A 19,618-nucleotide genomic window follows, 5' to 3' on the forward strand; every position below is an offset into this window, starting at 1 on the left:
TTCCTCTGATGATCTATTTCAGGACTCATACACTTTTCTATTTTTCTGGACACTGCATACTTTTTCTCTCTGTTTATCCCTTCAACTTATCAGTTTCTTCATTAACCTTTATCAGAATTTTTATATTTTAGTAACAAGAAGGGTTTTTTCAAAAAAAATCTGAGTTCTGTACTTTATGAAATAAAATATTTTTTTCCTTCCTTAGTTTCTAACCACTATAATTTATATTATTGATAGTGTTTCTAACCACTATAATTTATATTATTGATAGTGTAACTATGTGTACATTGTCATTTATTTTGCTGATCAGTGTACTAACTTACCATGATGATTGTAATAAATTAGCACAAGCTGATATAAAACAATGAAAATTTCATGTTTTTTGGAAGCCATAATTCTGAAATAACTTTTACTGGACAAAAATCAAGGTGTTGGCAGTAACATATGCCTTCCAGAAGTTCTACGGTAAAATCTATTCTTTGCCTTTTCCAGGTTCTGAAAGCTGCTCTCACTACTTGACTTACGATCACCATATTAAATCTCCAACTCTGTCATTACATTTATACTCTTCTGTTCTTTTCAAATATCTCTCTGCTTCCTCTTAAAGAAAAAATGTAATTGCAGGATCTCCCCAATGGAGATCCCCCAAACCCATTCATAATAAATATTCTAAAGTAATATAAACAGATGGTATTTAGTTCAACATAAAAGTCCCCATTTAGAATTGTACAGATGATATCATACTTAATGATTAAAAACAAAAATTGTATTTTTCTCTAAGATCAGGAATAATAAATTTCTCACCAATATCAACATATCTATTTGACATAATACTATAAAGTCTAGCTGGTGCACCCAGTGCCAAGAATAAGAAATCAAAACAGATATGAGAATATAAAATTCTTTTTAATTTTCTCTGAGCTACATTCCTACTGAACTACATTTTTTTTCTTTTTAATTTTGAGACAGAGTCTCTCTAAATTACCCCGCTTATAATCCTTTTGCCTCAGCTTCTCAAGTAGCTGGGATTACAGATATGGACCACCATGGCCAACAAAATTATCTGTGTTTAATTATAAGAAAATCTTATAGATAGAAAATCCTAAATATTCCAAAAAATTTTAAAACTAAAAAAGAACAATTGTCACAACTTTGCTAAATGTAAATTTGTAGGCTACAAATCAACATACAAAAAGCACTTGAGTTTCTGAACACTAAAAACAATCTAAGACTCTAAGACAGCAGCAACATGATGGAAAAGGTGGGCCCTGTGTCTCCCTCCTCCTACAAACACACTGAGCAAACACTTACACACAGGTCAGTTCTGTTCAAGAGAAAGAATCCAGGTGTTCAGAATCCAGTTGAAAAACTCCTACAGAACAGACAACTGAGAAAAGAGCCATATCAAAAAACAGGTAGGAAAAGCAGAGATAATCTTGTGTTTTCACCTACGTCACCTTACAAGTGGGGTGAAAATTCCAAAGCTCAGCTTCTTTCTAAGAAGTGAAGGACTTGTACCACACATTTACTATCTACCTTAACAGTCCTTTCCAAAGAGCTCAGCTCCTAAATAACCCCTCTTGAGGAATGGCAAGAACAGAAAAGTGGAGGGCTCTGATAACACCCGAAAGAACAAAGTAGAAGTTCTGAACCATGAAAGCAGTCTTAGAAGCCATACCTCTGGGATCAGCCCAGTTTCCAAATTCAACATAGAAAGGTTTGGCTTCATCCTTATCTAGTAGTTCCCTGTGGCTATGGACTCTCATAAAGGAGTATCTGGGTACCTACATAGTGAATAGAGAATAAGCCTTTTTGACCCTGTGTTTTTTTGTTACTGTAACCAAAATACCTGACAAGAGAATAACTTAGAGGAGGAATATTTTAGTTTGGTTGCAGAGGTTTAGTCCATGGTCAGCTGAGTTCATTACTGCATCTGAGGTAAGGAGGAACATCATGGCAGAAGAGCATGGTGGAGAACTGCTCTTCCATTCACAGCAGCAAGGAATCTGAGAGAGGAAGGGGAAAAAAGAGCCACAGGAACAACAATCCTTCCAGGGAATACCCTCAGTGACCCACCTCCCTCAGCCCTGCCCCACCTGCATACAGTTATTACCAGTCTATTCAAACTAGGATGGACTGATTAGGTTATACCTCTCACAATCTAATGATTACAACTACAGACAATCCTACATTAGCACAGGAATTTTCAGGAGAAACCTCAGATTAAAACCATAAGAAAAGTCAAATGGGACATTTGGCTCTCCCTGCACTTTCTTCCCTGGATTTCTCCAATGTTAACTCCAGTGCTAAAGTCTCCCCAGGGAAAGAACTTGGAGAGTGGTGCTACCAAGAACAGGAGGGATGGCGCTCCCCATACCTTCAAATCTGGCTTACTCTTGGGATAAATTTTTGCAATCTTTCAATAGAGTTAACTAGGGTACCTTTACCCTGACTCAAAAGAAAAAGGAGGCGCTCAATACATCATCTTCCATGGCTTACTTCAGTATAAAGTGCTACCTCAAGTCTCTCCTTACTGGAGTGTGAGACTTCTGCTTGATTTCTTCATTTCCTTCTTTGCTTCCTTCAGGAATCATAACAGCCCTACAATCTCTCCATAGATGGAGATTCTCTTTTTCAGAGAAAACAGGAAGGCAGGTACCCCCTGTCTTTATCTACCCAGGCTTCTTCCTGAGATTTATTCCTACACTCTTTCACTAAAAGAAGACAGAGGGACCTCAACATTCTCAAAAGACAAAGTTCACCTTCCTCTCTGGTTTGTGTTAGCAGTAAGGACAAACCAGAAACATCCCCTTACAAGAAGGATGTGAGACCTCTGATTATTTAGGCAGGCCAGTGGGTACTCACCACCTCATTCTTCCCTCGCTTGCTCTAGCAATAAATCCAGATCTTTAAACTCACTCTGGAAGTAGTTTCTGCAAGCACTTAGTGTTCCAAATTTTCAGTGTTCACCCAATGTATTGGTTACTAACTCAGTGACTTCTTGGAGTTGATAGAGTTCAGAATTCCTGAGTCTCCCAGGCTATGAAGACAATAAAAACATGAACTTAACATTTGACAACCATCTCTCTAGCTTGAATATGAGAAGGCTGATCAAAAGTGCAGGCATCTGCCTTACATTCAATGCTTAACAAAATTTTATTGTCATTTTTCACAGAAATAGAACAATTAATTTTAAATTTTAATTTTAATTAATTTTAATGTATTAAATTAATTAATTTTAATTTCCTATGGTCTAAGAAAAGAAACTGACTAGCCAAAGCAATATTGAACAAGCCAAACAAAGCTGGAGGCATAAACTTCCCTCATTTCAAAATGCATTATGAAGCTATTATAATCAAAGCAATATGGCACTGGTACATAAACAGACACAGCAACAAATGGAAGAGGATAAAAAGCTCAGATATAAACCCCAAATCAATTTATTTTTAACAAAGTTTCCATGAAGACAAAACAGAGAAATAACATTCTTTTTAATAAATATTGTTGAAGAAACTGAATATTCACATACAGAAGGACAAAGTTGAACATTTTTTCATCTCACACAGTAAAGTTGGGCTTCTAAACAAAACTCTACACAAAAATGGATAAAAGCCTTAAATATAAGAACTACAACTGTTGAGTTGCTAGAGGGAAGCAAGGAATGAGCTCAGGGCATTGTTTTGGACAATGAGTTATTGGAAAGGACTCTCAAAACACAGGAACAAACAAGAGTAGACCAAACGAGATGACAGCAAGCTAAACATATTCTGTATAGTCAAGGAGACAATTAATAGTGAAGAGACAACCATGGACTGGGAGAAAATATCTGCAAATCATGCATTTGACAAAGGAGGAATATCTGAAATATATAAGGAACAAAACCAACTCATTAGCAAAAAAAAAAAAAGTAATTCGATTAAGAAATTGACAAAGAATCAGAACAGGCATTCCTTTAAGGAAGAAAAGCAAAGGGCAAACAAGTTTGTGAAAACATGCTAGGCATCTCTAAACATCAGGGAAACTCAAATTAAAACCACAATAAGATATCACCTCATAAAATTTTGAATGCCTGTTATATGAAAGATGAATGATAAAAAGTTTTGTTAAAGATGGAGGAAAGGGAAACCTATACACTGTTGGTGAGACTGTACATTATTAGTACAGCAATTTGAGAAAATAGCATGGTGGTTTCCTCAAAAAGACTAAAAATAGGTTGCCATATGGTCCAGTTGTCTCACTTCTTCACACTCCTGGTTATGTATTCAAAGGAAATAAAATTGGCACAGGAAAGAGACACGCACACTCCCAAGTCTATTGTGGTACTACTCACAATATCTAAGATATAGAATCAACTAAGTTGCCTGTCAGGGGATCAATAGATAAAGAAAACATGGTATATACACAATCGAATATTACTTGGGTATAAAAAGGATAGAATCTTGTCTCTTACAGAAAAATGGATGTAAATAATTGATATTATGTTAGGAGGTATAAGTCAGACACAGAACCACATGTTCTCTCTCAAATGTAGAAACCAAGAAAGTTAACTTGAATGCAGAACAGTGATTAGCAGATTCTGCCAAGGGTTGGTGTACACAGAGAGTGAGAAAAGGAGTCCGGCTGTGATTAGCAAACACTGCATGCATGTGTTAAAGTATTATTCTGAACCCCACAATTAATACATATTGATCAAACATATTTTTTTTCAAAAATTTAGAAAAAGTAATTGATACATGGTAAAAATGTCCATAGTTTTTGGCAAGTAACAAGTAAGATGTTTAACTCACTGACTTATTTAACTATACCTAAACAAAAATAACTGGAAGAAAATGTTCCCTATATGTGAATAATCACATGGGTTTGAACACCACAGAAATTTAACTTTTATTTTGTATGTTTTATTTTTCATTTCCAAGAATTTCTATAAAACAAATTGTCAACTTTTTAATCAGAAATGGACCTACAGGAATTCTTAAGTGTTGCCAATAAACTTGCTATCAGGAGTGTAGTATAGCTCATCAGCATTGGCAACAACTTCGAGTGTGTTAGAAATGCAAGACCTAGGAAGGAAAATTCTATTTAAAAATCTGATAGTCCTCTGGCATCCTGATAAAATTCCTGTATGCTCAAGGAGATAATTTTTATTCCTGGATTACTATCGTTTCAGTATTAATTTGTTCTAATTAGTTATACATGATGGTAGATTGCACATTTTAATTGTTTTTTTTTAGTTGTAGATGAACCCAATACTTTTATTATTTATTTATTTTTATGTGATGCTGAGAATCAAACCCAATGCTTCATAAATGCAAGGCAAGCGCTCTGCCAATGAGTCACAATCCCAACCCCAGTAGATTGAATTTTGATACAACATCTGTAAATGGAGTATAATTTCTCATTCTTCTGGTTATATGTTATGTAGAATTACACTTGTCTTGTAATCGTATATTCAAATAGGGTTTTAAAATAAAAAACATTTAGTATTTTGATCATATCTTTTATATGCTATTTTTTAAACATAAAAATGATGATGTTATTATTAGTAGACTTAATACATAAAAATATTCTTATCTTCGAATGAAAACATGTAATATTGTCTCTTAAACCTGAACATAGATCATTCAGTAATAAATTAAACATTAGGTTCTCCAAAATTTAATTTTCTCAATGAAAAACATATAGCTAAAAATGTTCAAAGGGATAGCTAATTTTTCATTATTTGAGAAGATATAATTTCAACATTTATTATTGGAATTACTGGAATTTTCAGAAGTGAAATGATTGGATTGCAAGAGCTGTAACAATCAGTCCATCCTAGTTTGAATGGACTGGGTGGCTATTGTAGGCAGGTGGTGCATGACTGGAAGGGATGGGTCACTGGAGGCAGGCCCTGAAAGTGTGCATTTTCCTTATGCACTCCTCTCCTGCTTCCTAACCCTGCTATGATCTGAGAAACTTTCCTCCTCTGTGCTCTTCTCCTATGAGAGCAATGGAGTTGTCCATGTGTAGTCCAAGGCTTCTGAAACCATGAGCCTCAAACAATTCCCTCCTGTAATTTGTTTTTGTAGGGTACTTTGGTCACAGAAAAGGAAAGTTAACAACAACACGCATCTTTGTCTTTTATACTGAGACATCAGAAATGAATTAATCTGATGATGTTGATCATGTTATGCAATCTAGTATAAATAAATTTCTCAAGAAAAATATCTTTGGGCTAGGATAAAAATACAAAAGATAAATATGAAAAGGAAATTAAGAAAGAAATTTATTCATAATAATAAAATGAATAAAAGTTGATAGCCTTGGGCACTGAAAACTTTAAACTATTGATAAAACAAAGTTAGGAATATAAGTAAATGGAAGACATCCCGAGTCCATGGATTAGTTAATTTGTTATAGTTAAAATGTCCATACTAACCCATCATGATTTACAAAGTTGATGTAACCCTATCAAAATTCCAATTACATTTTTATTGTTACTGTATATATTTATTAGTTGAAATGTCGTTGGTATGACTTAGAAACTGAATATTTAACTTGAATTAAAAATATATATCCTTCCAAAAATGGCTAGTAGCTCCTTTTTTAGGCAGTATTGTCCTAAGTTGTCTTTCAAACACCAGGTTAAAAATAAGATATATTAAGAGATGGGGTTGTGGCTCAGTGGCAGAGTGTTTGCTTAGCATGTGTGAGGCACTGGGTTCAATCCTTAGCATCACAAATAAAATAAAATAAAATAAAGAGATATATTATATATAAGATGATTTTGTTGGAAAGATGATTGAGTTTGAATTAATGATAAGTTTCATCTTTTGTGGGTATATGGTTGGATGAACTTTGACAAACATGAAATTATGCAACCACTGCCAAAATCAAAATATAAAATATTTCTGTCACTTCAAAATGTTATCTCATGATACTTCTCTAGACAATTCCTACCTTCAGCCGAAGGAACTACTCCCTAATTATATTTCTGTCCTAACAGTTCAGTCTTTTCCAGAATAATATAAATGGAATTATATTTTATGATTATAAAACTAATTTCTGTCTTTTTTTTTCCACTCAGTATACTAGTTTTAAGATCCATTCATGCTTTTAAATGTGGGTATTTCATTCAATTGTATGTGTAAATTACTTTGGGATTTTCCATAGTTGCCCCAGACAGTGAATTTTTGGTGTTCCTGTTAAATATTTTGTTGATTTTTCCTAATCATTTATGATACTCCTCAGGGATACTTTCTCTTCAATTTTTACTTAAACTACAGGGGGCATTTTATTGACAATAATGAGTACTTTTGTAACACTGGTCCCCAGAGAAGAGTTTGTTTTGTTTTATTTTAAGAGATTCCCTGGAGTTTGTAGTAAGTAGAAAATGATGTGACTGTAACATTTGTATCTCTTTCTTGGAAGAGTTATTTATATTTCAACAGTGATTTTATATTTCATTTTCCAGTTTTTATTTTATTTCAAAGAGCATGTATCCAATTCAGGTTTTGAATAATAGCAATCTCAATTATAAGAACAAAATTTCAAAAGTTCAGCATATCTGGAAAGGAAGCTAAGTGCTTCTTAAAATTATTGACAGCAAACTCCCAAGTTTCCAAATGCATGTGAATTTGAGGAAAGGTGGAAATTCTTTACTTTGCTTCTTTCCACAAAAATCATTGGTTATAAATCTTATTGGATAATAAAATATTGTCATATAAACAAATTTAATTGTCACAGAAGGGAATGAATTTTAGCTCAAACTGAACTGTAGCTCAATAAAGGTAAGTCCACTATAATTTTAACTTAATTTCAAAATCAGAAGGCAAAGTAAATGAATAAGAGGTAACTCCCAACTTTATATACTGACAAGTAATATCTATTTTATTCACATACTGTTAACTCTGTTTTATTTTCTTTCTCTGACCTTTTTAATGAATTATTTGCATAAATGAAGTGATGTAGGAAAAAACATGGAGCAATTCTACCTTAGAATTTGACATGACATGGATCTAGAACACTCTATTAGACCAACGTGTTTCAGAAATTATTGGACTAACTCCCAGAAAAGCTTGAAAATCAGAACAGGGCAAAATGGGAATCTTAGATATAGCAATGACAGAAATATGCAATATTTTGGTAAAAGTCTGTAACTACTTAGTTGGTAAAGAATACAGGTGTTTAGTTTTTATGAAAAATTATTAAAACTACTCATTAATATCTGTTACAGAAAATAACCTTATGCATGAAAAATACTAGTGTTTTGTCCATATTAGTTTATAAAAGAAAAGCAATGTTGATACATGGAAAGAAAATCAATAGTAATAAAACAAAGGAAAAAAAATATAGAGATAAAATGCAGGATTTTAGTAACCCATTTCTTTTAAAAGTCCACAAATGATGCATATAATGAAGTAGATGGACATATTTAATCAAACAGAGGAATAGAATAATATGAAATTAAATAGAATTCCTATATGTAAAAAGGTTAAGAAATATTATTCTCTTCTTCATATTCAAAAGTGTTGTAAATAATATGGTGGAAGTAAAACAAAGTGCCCAAATCATATAAATATGTAAAAGAGGATGTTTCAAAAGATTATCTAGGTCTGGGGCTGGGGCTCAGCAGTAGAGCGCTCACCTAGCATATATGAGGCTCTGGGTTCCAATCCACAGCACCATATAAAAATAAATAAATAAAATATATATTGTGTCCCACTACAACTGAAAAATAAATAAATAAATAAGATTATCTAAAAATAAAGGACAAAATATTATTTATTAAAATATATAATTTATGCAATTTTATCATTTTTTCCTATTGCTGGTAAAGGAATATTCACTTAAATTTAAAAAATACAAAAAATTGATAAAACTAATAGAATATTATTATTGTAGAGAATATTTCAAAAAAAACAATAAAAGTAGATTTCTCAAGTATTAGAAATCTATAGAACTAAGTCACTACCATCACAGTAACTATAATATAAGCCTGATTTTGAAACATCAGTGATACTCATTCTAAAAAGACAAACAATCTTAGAACAATTTGTGCAGTTATCATAAAAGTAATGGAAAATTAATTTTAAATAATTAATATATAATTTAAATTATAAGTACAGGTAAGAGGTCATTTGGAAATAGTAAGCGCATATTTACAAAAATTATACATCTTTTCAAATTCTGGGGAAAATTTGGATATTAAATAAGGCAGACTAAAAGATTTTGAATTAACCTATAGCATTTAATTTTGTGTCATCTGATACTCTGGCTAAAAAAAAAATTCAAATGAATAAATTTGAGAATGTATATCCATCTCTGCTTTTTTATATGTGTGTGTTGTGTGTGTGTGTGTGTTCTAATGAATATGTATTTAATTTTTGCTTCTTTTCCTATACAGATTTGATAAGGTTGCCAAGAAAGAAATGAAGAACCAATCAATGGAAATAGAGTTCATTCTATTAGGACTGACAGATGATCCACAATTGCAAATTGTGATTTTTCTGTTTCTATTTCTCAACTACTCATTGAGCCTAACGGGGAACTTAATCATTATCCTTCTCACTCTAATGGATCCCCGCCTCAAGACTCCCATGTATTTCTTTCTCCGTAATTTCTCCTTTTTGGAAGTCATATTCACAACAGTGTGTATTCCCAGATTCTTGGTAACCATTGTGAATGGAGACAAAACCATTTCTTATAATAACTGTGTAGCTCAATTATTTTTCATCCTTTTACTGGGAGTTACAGAGTTTTACCTCCTGGCTGCCATGTCCTATGACCGCTATGTCGCCATCTGCAAACCTCTGCATTACCCAGTCATTATGAACAGCAGAGTGTGCTACCTACTGGTGCTCAGCTCCTGGGCAACTGGATTCTTAATCATCTTTCCCCCTTTGGTCATGGGACTCAAGCTGGATTTCTGTGCTTCCAAAATCATTGATCACTTTATGTGTGAAACATCTCCTATCCTACAGATCTCTTGCACAGACACACATGTCCTTGAAATGATGTCGTTAATCTTAGCTGTGCTGACACTTGCGATCACGTTGGTATTAGTGATTCTCTCTTATGTTTGCATCATTAGGACCATTCTGAAATTCCCTTCTGCACAGCAAAGGACCAAAGCTTTCTCTACCTGTACTTCCCACATGATTGTGGTCTCCATGACATATGGTAGCTGTATCTTTATGTATATAAAGCCATCGGCAAAAGAAAGAGTGACTGTATCCAAAGGTGTAGCTTTGCTGTATACCTCAATTGCCCCTTTACTAAATCCCTTCATCTATACTCTAAGGAACCAGCAGGTGAAAGAAGTCTTCTGGGATGTATTACACAAGATTTTGTGTTTCTCAAAAAACAAAATTTAAGAACCTCATACAAATTAGAACCTTACCTTAAAAACGTGAAAACCAGTTTCATACTTTTGTCATGATCATGTTTTTCTACCTCATCAGTTACCTCATGAAGGAGATTCTCTTGAAAAGTCGTATCACTCTTGGACACCCTTCATTTTATTCTTTCACATAAAATGTTCCTCCCTACTATGGTAACTTCCTTCAATCTTTCAATCCAAGTTGTAAGGAACATCTTATAAACTATTAGATTCCCCAAAACATGACTTTGAGCTTCACATAAGTGTAACTTGATGGATATGATTCGTTAATTAATTCAACATATTGTATAGTTATCTTGTTCCAGATACTGGGTAGAGTAAAATCCTTAGTTTTAAGAAGTTTTCATTACCTAAAGGCCACATATATATAAACCAAATATTGCTACACAGTGTGTAATTAGTGTTATAATAAAGGTTTACAAAAATATTATGGCATAGATAAGATTTACATCTGTGGAATTTAAAAGATAAGGAATCATGTCCAGAAAAAAGTAAAATCTCTGCTTAAAATAAAAATATGTGAAAGGAAAGAAGACTGAGGTATGAGTATGTGTAAATTACACAGGGGTTTAAATAACTATATGCATTTGGAGACATTAAGACTAATGGTTAAAATAGAGTTTTGAGATATTTTAAGTTGATTTAGTAAAAGTTTTACCAAACACACTCTAGGATGCTGCATAAATCATGCAAACTTTTCTTGACTTAGTTTCTCTATATGTAATGTAGGAGAAGTAAAAACCATTACTTCTCATTCAGCAAATACATGCTATTGGAGCTGCTTATCATTCAGTAAAAGATAACATGTTAAGTTTGTGAAGAATTCAAGAATATGCTATTTGATATGCTGATGTAAGTAAAGGCAACAATAATTAAAGAGGTGTAAAGATTACAACATAAAAGGACCTATTAGCCAAAATACTCTTTTGCAATTATATCTAATGAATCATTAATTTACAAATATTTTATAGTGATTACCTAGATATATTTAAATTGTAATTTCTTTTTTGTTTTCAAATGATGCATAAAATTTAAATATAATTATGGTGTACTCTCTGATATTCAATACATATACACACAATAATACTCAAATCAGGATATTTACTAACCCATGATTTCATACATTTCTCTTAATGGTGTATCAGGTTTTTATTCCTAGGGCTACTGGGTAAAAATATCAGCTGTAGTCAATACATCCTTTATTTAATAAGCATTTCATACTATTTTGAAGTCATAGACTTTCTTGAAACTTCCAACTAAAGTCATTGAAAGAGTATGTAAGATGGAAATTTTAATATCCACCACTTTTATTTTAGGGAGTTTGCCCTTGGAATTGAAATTGAGCATGGGATATCTTAGAATCAGGAGACAATTGAGGGACCATTGTTTTAACCTGTTTATAAATTTTGAGGTTTAGTGGTGAACCCAGCCTAATTCCATTTTAAGATTGGGAGCCATCTCATCACAAAGTCATGAAAAGTTAATTTCTGTTTTAGTATAAATTATTGCGATTTCTAAACCTGTTTGGAATTCTTGCCTGCACCTTGAACTCACCCATGCCTGGCTTTCCCTGACCAGATAACAACCCTCTCTGAAACCTCAGGAGCGCCTCATAAATTCTGATGTTGGGATCTGAATTTACTACCTACCTTGAAATATTATGCCATGTAGATCATTAACCTACTATCTGCCTTTGTATTATGCTTGTCAAAATCTTGTTATCTGTAAGTTCTCAAAACACCTCCCTTTGCAACTTTTTGTGCTATAAAACCATGTCCCTGGAAAGCTGGGGACTGATCTCTAGCTTGGGATTTGGGGTGAGATAGTCGCTGGCCAACGTTTGTATACACAAATACAAGCTTGCTTTAATTTGATTTAAAATTGGAGTCATTGGTCTTTTCTTTGCATCAGGGGTTCAACATTAGTATATAAATGGATGGGTCTAGAATACAGGTAATAAAGAGAGAAACAATTATATACATTTGGTTATTTTCACAAATTAAAAGTTTGTCTTTAATTTTTTTTCCTAAAAAGACTTAATTAAATTTCAGTGAAAATAATCAAATGGGCATAGTTGGATTTAATTCACCATTTCCACCTCTAAAAATGTACATTAAATTATTTTAATAAAGTTGTTTATAATTATCTAATAAATCTTTTCAGGCACACAGAAATTACCTAAATGAATAGTTATCCAAAGAACTGAAAAACCATCCTCTACCTCAGAGCAAAGCCTGTCCAAGGAAGGGGGCATGATCCTTGTCCTTGGAAAGACCCACAGAGAACTCCTAGGCACATTCCCACCCTGCTGAGTTGTTTATCTACAAATAACAGGAGAGATCTGCTCTCCAGGTGTCCCTGACTCAGTCAGGCAAGGTGAGAACCCATAGCAACCCCCTAGCAACCACCAATCATCATGAGACAGGGAGAATATCTGGGATGCCAGATGACCCTCTCAGTAATTTATGGTGGTTGATAACATGTTGGGAAACCTTGTAATTCAGCACATACTCCCCTTGAGGCTTAAACAAATCAGTTCAAATGAATCCCCCTCTTGAACTAACCAATCACCCTTTACCCAACTTGTTCCAGCCAGTGAATGTGCTAATCCTGTTTTAGAATTGTTTTATGATTTCCCCTCGATATGTGATGATTTGCTAAGAGATGCTATGATGTATGTGGAGTCCCTGCCTTCCCCAAAGAGTGTATAAAACTGCTGCAAACCCTGGGCTCAGGGCCTCTCAGTGTCACTAGATGCTGTGTGTGCGGAGGACAGAGCTCACTCGCAATAAACACACACCTCTTTGCTGCTTACATTGATCTTGATCTCTGGTGGTCTTTTGGGGTCCCGAATTCGAGCATAACAGAACCAGATCCTTCAATCAAATAAAGACTCAAGTGAATCACTTGAAAAATGAACCAAGATAAAAAGATAGATATTTTAGTATAATTTACTATTGCTTTAATTATTTTCTGCTGCATTTCTGAGGAAGCAGAACTCATCACCAATAACCAGCGGTATCACTAGGCTCTCCCAATCCCTTACTTAAGTAAAGGTTTCCCAGGGTCCTGATTTACTGTAATAAACAACAATGGAAGCCATCCTTTAGAAATATTTGCATAATTTTAAACACATCTATATATTTAAATATTTTCACCTGAATGTAAATGTCTCATAAAGCAAAAAACAAAAACACCCAACAACTTTTAGCTGAGCTTTAGGAATTATGCTACATGTTTTTAAACATAACTAATTACAAAAGGTCTAGTTTATTTATTTGGAATATTTTATTAACTTATGTATATAATAAAATCATAGAGCTTCCTGTCCTAGTGATACCCATGGTTATCGGTGATGAGTTCTGCTTCCCCATATGTTTAAGTTTGAACATTAGAGAAGCACGCTGAGGCAAGCATATAAAGCAGGGTTTATTTAAAAAGGGGTAACATAGACTTCTCCTGGGAGGGAGCAGGGGATCATAACTGGTATCCTGGTATCTCAAGAAGCAAGGTGTTCTGCCCTTTTATGTCTCCTAAGCTCTCTGTGTTCTCCTGACCTCTTCCTCTTATTTCTCTCCTTCCTCCACAGGTGACTGGGCCCAGGAATGCTCAGTGGGATGGCCAAAAAAATGGGAAACAGGTGGGCTGAGGGGGAAGGGCAGGAGGAAGCAGCCAAGGACACATTAACAACCTTAGAGATCCCTGTAGGGAGGGGCAATTCCTGGAACAGGTTACCTTGGCAACAGGTTGGAGCTGGGATAGATTCTTGATAAGGGTGGAGGCAGGGTTCTGAAGGAATTAACATTTCAATCCTTCAGGGGACAAGCTTTGGTTTGGGGGAATTGGACTATTTCATTTAGCAAGAGAGTCTCCGGATCTATCCATTTACACCCAAATTCCCAGGACTTACTCAAAATTGGACTGACTCATCTGACCTGACTTGATTTACCTATCTCTACTGACTGCCTGTCTAACTCTGGCTTCACTAGTATTCCTACACTTTGGAAGTTTCTCTCTACAGGACAGAATCCTCACTCTCAAATGAATCCTCACACTCAAATGAATGTGCTCACATATCAGGCCCTGGGGCATAACTCACTTACATTCCCTATAACTGTATCAAGGAATATTTCCAGGTAACTTGACTGGGAGATTTATATATCTGCATCCTTGGTAAATTTACTTCCTATTGTAATTTTCGATTGTATCTCCCAGGAGTGCCTTCCCAGTGTGAAAGTAGAAATATATGTGAACTCAGATCAATCATTGTTTGTCTCACTCACTTTATTCCATAGTATACAGCAATTCTGGCAATGACAATTTCATTTTGAATTATAACAATTTTCATTGTGTCATGTCATCTAAAGAATTGATTTGCTTTCAAATTCTAATTTTGTATGAATCTCATCTTTATTTTCTGAAAGCTCAGTTTACATCTTTTTAAAATTGGGTCTACTTAGTTATAAATGAGAGTAGACTGTATTTTGATAAAATTTTATAAGGATAAAATATATCTTATTCTAATTAAGACCCTAGTTTTTTATAAAGTTTTTTTTTTTAATCTTGTAACTATTAACATTTCCAACTAGATAAATATTTGTTCTCTATGGGTGTCTTTAAAAAATTATATCTGAAAAGAATGGCTATCCACATGATCAATAACTCATACCATATATGAAACTTAAATAAGTGATTACTATAAAAATAGTTATAGTTATGACTAAAGTAAAAAACTTACAGAGAAATACAAAACAGAAAACACATGTGATCTTGGGAAAATTGAAGTGTGAGTCATAAGGAAAAATAATTGATGAATATAAATAATCAGTATTATGCTCCTCAAAACCCATTGTTTGTGAATGGAAATACAAGCCACAACATGGGAAATATATATATGAAAATTGCATATTTGAAAAAGAATTTTATCTAAAATACATAATGAATTCTAAAATATAATAAGAATGATAAAAAATAAATGGGCACTTATTTAAGCAATGATTTTATCAAAGGAATTATACAATGGCAGCTGAGCATAAAAAGGATAATCATCAACATCACTGGCCTTTGGAGACTTGAAATTATAATTAGAATGAGATACATCTATATCCATTTTGGAATGGTTAAAGATAATATATATATATATATGTGTGTGTGTGTGTGTGTGTGTGTGTGTGTGTGTGTGTGTGTGTGTGAAAACAACGGTTGTTAAAAATGTGGAACCTGGGACTGGGGATGTGGCTCAATCGGTACAGCCCTTGCCTGGCATGCATTCGGCCCAGGTTTGATCCTCAGCACCACATACAAACAAAGATGTTGTGTTCACCAAAAACTAAAAAATAAATATTAAAAATTCTCTCTCTCTCTCTCTCTCTCTCTCTCTCTCTCTCTCTCTCTCTTTAAAAAAAAAAAAAAGAATGTGGAACCACTGAAACTTCACTCACTGCTGACAGAATATAAAACTATATCACCATTTTAGAAAACAGTCTGGCACTTTATTAAAAAATCAAGCTTTGGGTACGAAAAAAAAAATCAAACATTTATCTAACATAGAACCAAGCCATATAGTCATAGATATTTTCTCTGGAAAAATAAAAGCTTATAACTCCATAAGATTTTATAGTCAAATATTCATAGTAGCTTTACTGTAACCAACAACAAGACACAATCCTAACACCCATCAACAGATGTTATGATAACAAGTTATGGTACAGCAATGAAATGGAATCCTGGTAAGCAATCAGAAATAAAGTTTTCTATATATGGAGCAGTATGGATAAATATAAAAATAATTAGACTGTGTGAAAGAAACCTAGTTAAAAGGAATACTCTATCATTTTCTTCATACATTATTCCAGAAATTGGAAAGCAATTTATAGAGACATAAAGTGGATAAACCATTCCAGAAGAATGTGAGACATGGTAAGAGGGATTACAATGTTGAATTAGGGATCTTCTGGTTTCAATGACTATCTTCATTACCTTGATGTGGTAATAATTAATCTTTATATAATTCATAGAAAATATGAAATATTTTATACCATGGAGATTACCTTACACTTTAAACATAAATGTTTTACAGTGCAGTATACCTTGATAAAGCTTTTAAAAATGTACTGAACAGAATTGACAATATGGTGAAAAAATACTGCATATAACTCTGTGGGTTTTGCCCATATAATCTAACCTGTTTTCTAAAATTGTATTATTAACAAAAAAATCTAATGTTCTTTTGTATCAGGAGAGTTTCAATTAAAACCATTAGCAGATATAAGATTTGTTTCTCAAAAGACAGAGTCTTCTTCTCAGTCCTGGTTCTTTTCTGCCTTAAAAACAAACAAACAAACAAACAAAAAACCACTGTGTTAAATAATTCTAACCTGAGGATGTAACACAGAGATTCTTCTCAGGTAGCATGACTATAGGTCTGTACATTGAATATTTCAGCCAGATTCCAGCCAGAAAAAAATAAATTTTTTTTGTACAAGTATTTTATCATTTAACTTGGTTTCTAAGTTGGCTTCAGGAAGATGATAAAACCACATAATTTGTTCAATCCACATTCTTTATTTGTTTATAAGGTCAATACTTCTACTTCTTTGATGACTATCTTATTTGATAAGCTATACCCTGTATTTTTGACCCCTTTAACAACTCTTGAGGAATATGAAATTCCCATTTAGTATTCAAATTTGTAAATTTTTTATTTATTACTAAAATATGATTCACAATATTAGCAGTGAAATGATTCTGAGAATCATAGGACATGGCAGCCAGGAGGTAAAACTCTGTAACCCTTAATAGGAAAAAAAAGAATAACTGAGTTGCACAACCACTGTAGGAAATTGTTTTGTCTCCAGTGAGAATGCTTATCAGGAACCCTGGGATGCAGACTGTTGTAAACAAAACTTCTAAGAAGGAAAAATTTCCAGGAAGAAATACATTGGAGTCTTGAGACAGGAATCCAGCAGGGTGAGGACGATGATGATTAAGTTCCCCATCAGGCTCAAGATATAATTGAAAAATAAAAACAGGAAAATCATAATCTGTACCAGAGGGTCATCTGTGAGTCCAAGCAAAATGAACTCTATCTCCAATAATTGATTCTTCATTTCTCTTTTGTCCTATCAAATTTATAGAAAATAAAAACTAATATCATGAGTAAAAAGTTATTTATTTTTTCTCAGCTATATAAAAGTTCCATTTTCAGAAACTTACCAATTCACAAGTATTTCTCAAGTCAGCTTAGAGTTTATCACAATGAACATATCCTTCACATCATTTGTCATCTTTATAAGAACAGTGAAATCCTTCTCTTGTCACCAGCTGAGTAGGTCCTCCTTGCCAGTTTATAGGACACTTAGTTGAAATGCAGCTCTTCAATTTTATTAGTGTTAATCTATGACCAATCTTTCAAATGCTTTACAATATAGGCTATTTAAATATTTGATATTTTTTTGGACCCAAATTGAACTCTGGGGCACTGAGCCACATGCCCAGCCCCTTTTTGTATTTTATTTAGTGCCAGGGTCTCACTGAGTTGCTTAGGGACTCACTAAGTTACTGAGGCTGACTTTCAACTTGGATTGTCCTGCCACAGCCTCCTGAGCCATGGAATTCCAGGCATGTGCCACCATGCCTGGCTTAAATTTTTTTAATTTTTTAAATTTCTGAATTTAGGTAATATTTCAAATAAATTGTAATTCAAATGACACAATGGTTACAGAAAATAGTTTTTTTTTCATGTAGCCATAATAACTAAAAATTTAGGGATACAAAAAAGAGTATAGGATATTTCTGAGGAGGAAATTGTAAATGAGGATCTAGTGAGTATTCAGCAGGGTGAACATGGAGGTATCAGATCAAAGCAGTGCTTAGCAAATAATTGAGAAGCATGAAATAAATAAAACAACTTTCACATGTAGATCATCACTTGAACCCACTATGGCAAACACTGCCACTACTGTATGGTTTTCCTTTACCATTTTCTGTCTTTTATCAGATCTGAATGGTGGGGGTTAGAGAGGAAGATCTACGGAATAACAGTGATAACTAGTGCTTAAGTTACATTACCAAAATTATATTTTAGGTAGAATCATTCAATGCTCATTCTTGATTTACAGGTAGTATGCAGGTAAGAAAAAATAGATTGTATTTCCAGAATATCTTGACAGGAAATTAAAACTTTACATATTCTAGCAAGATTATAATTCTATAAATATAGTGAGTATTGATTATTTATATGAATATTTAGAAGACACCTAAAGCTTGGAGAATGCACCTTTTTGCATAATATACAAGAGTTGAGATGGCATGTCAGTTCTTGATGAAGATGTTGTAAAGTAGAATGACATATAATGATGTTCAAATGTCAGGAAAATAAGCTACTAAATCTATAATCATAACATTGTGCCTATTGAGAATTCTATGTTAGTTAAAACACTAACCTTTAATAGTTTAACACAGATTTGTATACACTTATTTGGGCAAAACTTCTGCACTTTCATACTTAACTCATCATCCTGGTAAGCAGAGAACGCTAATGATCAGTTCTTCTCCCTAAGCACTTAATTCTACATAAAAATATGATCAATTTAAATGTCATTTTAGAAATATTATTTATGACTAATTTATTATCTGTTGTTTCAAAATTTATCAAATTACCTTCTCTTCTAAAATTTACTATACCCACTTCTCTGGAGTGTTGGTAACCCTTGCTAAATGTGATGTGCAATAAAATATGAAAATTAACCATCTCTTGATACCACAAAGGATTTATGTCTTTTGTCTTACAGGAAAAAAAAATCTAACTAGAACTAAGAATTCTCAGGATAAATGATATCTCAGAATATCATTTAAAAAGGGACTGCCAAATTGAATTGCAGAAATTTTTCTACAAACACACACACACACTCACACACACACACACACACATTTTTACATATTCTAACTATGCTTCCAAAGAATACTGTGTATGATGCTCTACTAGTTGATTGCCTACCACATACCCAATCCCAGATACATAGTTAAGGGATTAAAAGTAGAGAGAAAGAAGAATATTTTTTAGGTTGATAAAAAAAATTGAGAATATAGGATGGAAAAATATAGCACGTTTTTTTTTTCCTCTTTCGGCCATTTATTTATTTTCATTTACAGTTTGAGTTCAATGCAAATCAATTCCATAACATAAGAAGTTACTATGAATCAAAGTATAAATACACAAACACAATATACAATCCA

General features: G+C 33.3%; 1 protein-coding gene across 1 annotated transcript; it reads left to right on the forward strand.

The window, feature by feature from the left end:
• The first annotated feature begins 9,401 nt into the window (after positions 1-9,401).
• Positions 9,402-10,355, forward strand: LOC101958741 (olfactory receptor 6C6). Its single transcript, XM_005341694.2, has one exon. The coding sequence runs from the start codon at positions 9,411-9,413 to the stop codon at positions 10,353-10,355; it is 945 nt and encodes a 314-aa protein (XP_005341751.1). The 5' UTR covers positions 9,402-9,410.
• The last annotated feature ends 9,263 nt before the right edge of the window (positions 10,356-19,618 follow it).

Source organism: Ictidomys tridecemlineatus, chromosome 6 (genome assembly GCF_052094955.1).
Source record: "Ictidomys tridecemlineatus isolate mIctTri1 chromosome 6, mIctTri1.hap1, whole genome shotgun sequence".
In the NCBI taxonomy this organism is placed as follows: domain Eukaryota; kingdom Metazoa; phylum Chordata; class Mammalia; order Rodentia; family Sciuridae; genus Ictidomys; species Ictidomys tridecemlineatus.